The sequence below is a fragment of the Psittacula echo genome (genome assembly GCF_963264785.1).
Source record: "Psittacula echo genome assembly, chromosome: 2".
Taxonomy (NCBI): Eukaryota; Metazoa; Chordata; class Aves; order Psittaciformes; family Psittacidae; genus Psittacula; species Psittacula echo.
The window spans coordinates 137,232,115-137,239,858 of record NC_137737.1 but is presented as its reverse complement, the minus strand read 5'-3'; the positions used below and the strand labels follow the sequence as shown (position 1 = coordinate 137,239,858).

Below are 7,744 nucleotides of genomic sequence, written 5' to 3'. Positions count from 1 at the left end.
GAGTTACAATACCCAAGTAAAGAAGTGTTGTCAGAACAAGCAGAGTGCAAAATGATTTATTGGGCCATCACTTAAGCATAGTAAAAAGCTACATTTATTTTCTGTAATAGTATATGAGATGTCCTCTTTTGTCTTCTGTTCTTGTTTCCCACCCCACTGGCCTGGGAAGATCACTCAAAATCCTCTATTAAGTAGCTTGTTCTTGGTAAAGATGCATAACAAATTTCATCTAAAATGGTGGTTGAAATGTGATGGCTGAGCACTTTATATCTAATTCAATATGCTTATTTAGATTTTTACTGTATTAAAAGTATTAATTAAAAGTGGCTCCATAATGCCAAAGAATTTGCTTTTGCAGGTTTACTCTGCTGTCCTTATCAGAATGTGTTTTACCATGTGGCAAACTGTTATAATACAAAATTATATTACATAATGCATATATTTTGAATGTCTCCAACTTTGGGCTTTTAATTCCTTTAATATTTTTAAATGTAAAAATAATTGCTGCCAGAGCTAAAACAGGGTTTTTGAAATGTTAAATGCATGACCTTATGCCAAAATAGCTTCCCAGAAATACCATGAAGAAACAAAGCAAAAGGTTTTATGGGAGTGCTAAAAGGAAAGGGGAAAGAGTATAGGAGAACTTTTTGAGGATCATGCCAAGTACTTTTTGGCTTTAAGATAAAAAAAAAAAGGGGGGGGGAGGAGTTTAGAAGAAATGTTTGGCCCAAAACTTATTGTGCTTTGATGTTCTTGATAAGGGTTAGCAGCTTTTGATTGAGCATGTTAATTGAGGCTTGATGGGTACAACACGGCAAAGGCTGCCTGAGCTCTGCTGAACACAGTCTGAGCTGTGCTATTTGCTTGTGTATCACATTTAGCTGCATGCTTTTGACTAAAATATCTACTGTAGCAATAGTGCTAGTATAGTTCCACATACTGATTTCTTTAGAAGCGCAGAGGTATGCTTATGAAGGGATTGCCGGGGGGGGGGGCAGCGATCGGTGCCTTAGTAAACAGCTGCTCACCTGGCAGCTTCAATACCTGCGTAGAAAGAGGTTTCTGCATCTTTCTGTGATTGAATTTGGGCTTACTGTGCTCTGAGCTGATTTTTAGCTGATACTCACCTTCACAACTGTTGGTCTAAAGAATCTTCACAGCACCCAGTTCTGCTGCCCTGATTGACAGCTGGGTTACCTTAGGCCAAAGCAAGTGCTTGTTCACACCACCTCTCCACGCACTACAGCAGTGGCCACGCAGGTGAGTACCCGGGTACCGCTAGCAAAGGCGACGCTCGGCCTATAACATGTTGGTTTTTGCATCTCTGCCCGTTTGCAGAGGCACTGCGGTGCAAACACACTGTGAGGAGACGGCGCTGTCACTCGTTCTGAGCACGCGTTGCCTAATCTTGTCTTAATTACCGATCCTCAAACACCAAAATCGCTATTTAAAACCACTGTAGGAATCATGCGCTTCACCGTGTCCACGAGAGCCTCCTCTCTGCTGCTCTTTGCGCCCGCGGGTGGTGCCTCAGAACAGCCCGGTGCCCTGCGGCAGCAGACGGCCTAGTGAGACGCCCCAGCCTGGAGGAGCCGCACGGCGGAGACTGATGGGGCACCCCCGTCCTTGAGGATGTTCCGCCTGCCCGGGTAAAGACGCGGGCGGCGAACGGGTGCAACCCTTTCCCTGCCGGTACCGGTCCCCCGTTGCCCCCGCCCTGCAGGAGCGCATGCACCAGAGCCGCGACGACATTGGCGGAGCCGGCGCGCCCCCGGGAACGCGATGGATTACCCAGAAGGCAGCACGCTGTGCTGAGGTCAACATGGCGGCGAGGGCGTCGGGTGAGGCGGCGGAGAGTTCCCGGGGGTGGTCGTACGGGGCCGTGCTTGCCGCGTTTGTGGTGTGGGGCTCGCTCTGTTCTGTCCCGTCCCGGGCTGGGAGGCGAGGCGGGCCGTGACAGGGAGTTGGGGAGCCGGCGGGCGGTGTGCGCTCTGTGCCCTTGACAGGAGCAGCGCCGCAGCTGATATATCGCCGGCAGGGCTCTGGCGGGCGGGTTTCCTCGCCGTCCCTCCTGAGCGGCGGCCTCTCGATCTGGGCCTCAGCGAAGGAGCCTGGATCCGAAACGGAGTTTTTTTTGAGATCAGGGGGCAGAAGGTCTTCGGGGGCAGCGCTGTCCCACCCGGATACTGGCACCAGGCTTAGATGGTCTAATGTTATTCCTTCTCAAGCCCTAAAAACCGAAGGAATAAGGCCTGATGAGGGGGTTTGCAAATGATGTACTGATATCACGCATAGCACTGGTTTTATGGGGTGTCACAGTGAGATGACATGAAGAACAGCTTGCCCTGACTTCATGATCTGTGTTATATGGGTTCAGAGTTTCTAGACCTCCTGTTGAGTTACTTGAATGGTATTTACTGGAACTTCAGTAAATTGTTTGGAAAGCATGATGGTTTTGCTGTATGTAGAACATCATGTTTTTAGCTCAAGTAAAAGTTATGCGGTCTGAAAGTCTGGTGCTGTCTTTGACACTGAACTGTTAGCAATTATCCAAGTTTTAAGCAGTCTAATATTCAAATTTAGTGAAACAGAGGTCAAATTACTGTATGTAACAAGCACTCATTCTACCTGTTCAGTGTCAGTTAAGGGATGCTGAAAAGCAGAGAGGCTAAGTCAAACTTGATGCAGTGGTGCATTAGTGCATGGGAAGGAAGCCAACAACTGTTTGTGTGCTGTCGTAGTAGTGTTTAAATGTTGAATTTTATCTTGCTCTGCAACTGATGATGGTCCCATTCAGTCGCAGGAGGCGGTCGCCTCATGGACAGATTTCGCAAGTGGTATTACAATGCAGCTGGATTCAACAAACTAGGTAAGTGTTTCACTGAGCTTTAAAAACTCCGCAAGTGTGACAGTCTTCAAACAAGTTATGGTTTGTAACTGGTGTATGTGCATGCAGCTTACATAAGTCTTTTTGGTCAAAATTAGCTGCTACTTCTGTGGGGAAAGAGCAATAGCTTCAGTCATCATGATTGTGCCTGGTAATTAATCATTGACTTTTCTGTTATTTGTCTGCTTGCCCTTCTTTTTAGTGAAATAACTTGAAACAGCTAAGGTTAAACTGGAGCAGTTAAAAAAAACTTTCACAGAGTGGTCCTGAGAGCTTTATTATTTATCTCTTCCCACCAAGTTACTTTCACTGGCCAGTATCTTCTAACCCAAAGTCTGCCCTTGAAGGTGAACAGGTTCCCACTGATAGCAGTCAGTCTGTGTGCAATGCTTATACTAAGTATCCAAAGTGCAAAAAAGGATTTAGTTAGTTCTGGCCTTTGCATCACCATAAATTCACTTGGTGTCTCTCTGGCCTGCGCAGTTGTGAAGTAGGTGTAAAAATAGAGTTTCCTTAAGTAGAGGAGGTTACCGTGACAATACTGTCTTCAGTTTGTTCAGAGTTACAAAGTTTGTTTCAACTATTTACATGGTAGAACTGTCATTGGGTGACAAGAGTATCTGAATAGTCAGAGGCCTTAATTTACTACTGACCACAACATGAGCAAATATTTTAAAGAAATGCAACGTACCTGCCCTGAGGAAGTTAGGAAAAAAATGCAAGAAAATTGTGGAAGAATAAGCTTAGGTCTTTCCTCTGGAAATGCAGTGCTTAGCCCCTCTTTTTATATCTGTCTGCTGAAATCCTTCGTAGAATCATAGAATGGTTTGGGTTGGAAGGGACCTTAAAGATCATCTGGTTCCAACTCCCTATGGGCAGGGACACCTTCCATTAGACAAGGTTGCTCAAAGGCCAAAGTTCTTTAGGGTGTTAATACTTTTTGCCACTTTTCTAGGAATGTGACTAGAAACTGAGGAGAAACACATTTAATGTAGTGATTAAATTAGCAGCCGTGCTGCCTGTGCCTTTGAAATAAATTACAAACCTGAATTCAAGAATATGTAGCTTAAAAGAAATTTCTGGTTTAGTGGGAGACTACTGCCAACTTGGTCACATGAGATCAAAGCTGTTTACCACAAGTCAGTGGGTATACTCCCTTAATCTCCATCAGTCTTGGGATGTTACAGAAGTAACATTTTGTTGTATGCTGTTAATACTGAAACTTAAAGCAGGGTTGGTTGAATTTCAGGAATCATTTGTTCCACAGACAGTGTAGAGGTGTTCTTGGTTTAGAAAACTAGGTGGTTTTCCCTGATTTAGCTTCTGATTGGGGCAGTGTGGGAGAGAACCAACTTGTGCAGAAACATCTAGCTTCAGGTTTCCGTAATTTAATATAGTCAATGGAGATCTAGTCATTACGCATAGTGAAGTTTACTTCAGTGCTGAAGAATTATTCTTTAGTCACATCTGTGACTGGCTGACTGACTGTAATGGATTCATAGCTCTTAAACCCTTTTCCTAGACAGTCACCTTAAATACAGATATAAAATTAGATGAGCATAAGTTCACCCTTCAGATCCAGAATAGTTATTTCTTAGTTATTTCTACATATGTTCTGCATATATACTCTTATGAAACATATTGAATACCCATTTTCCCTATTCGTCCTTCAGAAAAGGATTAAGAGCAAATAAATGAAGTATGTGAAAGCCAGTGTTTAGAGTTTGTTCTCTGTGAGTGACTAGTGGTTCTCTTCTGGATTGGTTTGGGTTTTATGCATTGGAAGTGTTTTTCCCATGTTACTTAGAAACATCTGTGTCAATCCTAAATCCTATGTAAGACTATTTTTTCAGTGATATCGTAAAATCTTCTTGGTACAGGCTTAATGAGAGATGACACATGGTATGAAGATGATGATGTAAAAGAAGCAGTGAGGAGACTCCCGGAACATCTTTACAATGAAAGAATGTTTCGTATAAAGCGAGCACTTGATCTAAGCCTGAAACATCAGATCCTTCCAAAAGACCAGTGGGTGAAGTATGAAGAGGTATGTGTACAGAACTTTACAGAATTTTTCTGTAAAAAAGCCAAAACTGTAGCTCAGAGCCATAGAAGATTGTTTGTATTCAGACAAAACATTTCTCCTAAACTATCAGATAAAGGAATATACTGTAACTAGCTTGGAAAGTCTTATGAAAGGTCTCTTGCTTTTCTGATTAATTTCTGAATCTTAAGAAAATCCTGAGCCAAAACTTTTGTTCATGAAGATGGTAAGGAATGATAATTTAAAGAGAAACCTTGCATTAAAATAAGCGTCGTCTTGTAATTTGAAAAACAAACTACACTTTCCTTTTCAGATGTAACTAAATTTTTATTTGTAGTGATTGATTCACAGACTTTGTTTTGTTGTCCATCTCTTTCTCCAAATTACCTGGCAGAGAGGAACCTTATCACTAGATGTTTTGACTATAGGATAGCCTAAGGGCATTATGTTTCTCTATATAAGCAAGGGCTGTTTTTTGTGGTCTTATTGGTGGTATTTGGGTAACTGCTGCATTGAATAACTGGTTGTGTAGTTCCTTAAGCAGCAGTTTCTTCATGAGTGTTAAAACACTGTTGAAATGTTCTATCAAATCCAAGTACACAGCACTGTTTGAAGTTAAGTTCAAAATTAATTCCTTGAGTATATTATGGTTGGACTTAGAACTAAAGTGGATATTGTACATTTTGTTACCTGCCAAAAAACCATCATTTCTAAAGATACAGCTGGAAGCATCGCTTTGCTTGTTCATGTTGGCGAGGCATTAGGAATTAGTGGTTGCCGTGGTAAAGAATTTGTCACTGCAGACTTGGGAGATATAACATTTACCTTACCAGAGTACGTAATGTTTGATTTTAATTTTTAGGTTAGATTTTGGTCAAATCAGAGGACAAATGAGAGACAAGTAGTCTGTAGGAATGGCTTGAGATATTTCTGGAACTCCTAGTAAGTTTAAATATATTATCTTCTTTTTCAGGATCAGCGTTATCTTGAACCATACCTAAAAGAAGTAATCCGTGAAAGACTTGAAAGAGAAGAATGGAACAAGAAATAACTATTGAACTACTTCATGCAAATATCCACATATTTCTGATATTTTTAAACACTTGGATATAGAAGCCTACAGGGAGGCAAATATGAAGCTGAGGAATACTGTTTCAGCTTGTTCATTGAATCTATTCATCCAAGTAAAATAAACATTTCAAAGTATAAAACCTACTTGGAAAAGTTCTTTGCAAATGTTAACAAGCTAATGTTCGGATCTTTCCTATGAGCATATACATTACATATTAGCTTAGTGGTATGCAGTCTTCATTCCAGCTTTTTGATTCTTACTCTTTTCATAGTACAGCTGTTCTCTGCAGTTGTAGGGGTAGGTAAGAAACACACAAAGCTATTGGTGCTAGTTGCCCAGTTAAATTAAAAAGGGGTCACTTATTTCCATCATCACTTCTCCCTGGAGACAACAATACTGGCCCAGTGCTGGATGTTATAGTGCATCATGAGACAACAGAATGCAATATTCTGTAATATTGAATATTCTCTCTTCTGAGAGGGTGGTGAGGCACTGGAATGGGTTGCCCAGGGAGGTTGTGAATGCTCCATCCTTGGCGGTGTTCAAGGCCAGGTTGGATTGAGCCTTGGGTGACATGGTTTAGTGTGGGGTGTCCCTGCCCATGGCAGGGGGGTTGGAACTAGATGATCTCAAGGTCTTTTCCAACCCTAACTATTCTGTGATTCTATGTATGTGTTTAGATGCACAATAATGGAAAATACAGGTGATTCCTTAATCAAAAAATCAGGAAGCGTTACACTAGCTTTTTGTACCATATACATTGTTAATCCTTAAAAGGCTATTTTCGTATAAATCATAATGACCATCTCACTTCAGTTTCTTGAGATTTTTTTTTTTATCCTTTTATAGGGCAAAAGAGATATGCTGATGTATTTTTAACAGCATAATTAACTTCCCATATATTTTCTTCATCGCTTAAGGCACGCTGTTGTTCACAGTGATTGGTATCAAGTATTTTAAGTGGTCAGGTTAATGACATTAGAGATACATATGGAATTTGGGCTCTGCTTAAAAAACAGAAGGATTTCAGTTGTATCCATAAAGTACTGGATCTTGCTGGCTGAAGACCTCGAGTTTAGTCTTCCACAGTTTAATGGTAGTGTTAACTTGAAACAGATTTTTGGAATTATATGTAAAATTCAAAGCCTATCATATAGCCCTCTGTGTGAAATGCACAGTCTTGTGTGATAGTCCCAACATTTATGTTTTTCTTTGTTATGCATGCTTGTCTGCCAAATGCAAGAACGCAGTGACCAAAAGCTAGAGCAATTTAGAAAAAGCAAAACTACGTAAATATGGAGTAAACTATATCTGTAGTTTTGAGTTGATATGCCCAGGTGATACTGGGTTAGAAGTTAGAATAGAAACAGTCTTTTAGCTGTGTTCATCACTCTGTTACCTACCCTCATCTTCTTGCTTCAGTTGCTCCCATATGTAGGATGAATTCAGTGATCCCTGGATGAAATATTTATTACAGAGCATCACAGCCTGATGCGGTAAAACAAAATGCTGCTGAAATACCTGCATCACCAATATTCCTTAAAAGTCTGTGGGGAGATTTATACTAAGAATGTGAGGGTTTTTTCATCTCCTGTAGTAAAATCTTACAATGGAAGCATATGTAATTTGTTTGTTTTGAGAACTTTCTGGTTTTCTACTGAGAGGCAAAAGAGGTCTTAATTTTCACACTTTTATATGATAATAATAATAATGGAATTATTAGACTACTTGATTATTTTTA

The 7,744-nt window shown here is 40.9% G+C and overlaps 1 protein-coding gene across 1 annotated transcript; it reads left to right on the top strand.

Annotated features, from left to right (window-relative positions):
• The first annotated feature begins 1,490 nt into the window (after positions 1-1,490).
• On the top strand, positions 1,491-6,137 carry UQCRB (ubiquinol-cytochrome c reductase binding protein). Its single transcript, XM_080610685.1, has 4 exons — positions 1,491-1,841; positions 2,798-2,869; positions 4,768-4,934; positions 5,905-6,137. The coding sequence occupies exons 1-4, from the start codon at positions 1,730-1,732 to the stop codon at positions 5,980-5,982; spliced, it is 429 nt and encodes a 142-aa protein (XP_080466811.1). The 5' UTR covers positions 1,491-1,729; the 3' UTR covers positions 5,983-6,137.
• Positions 6,138-7,744: the final 1,607 nt, after the last annotated feature.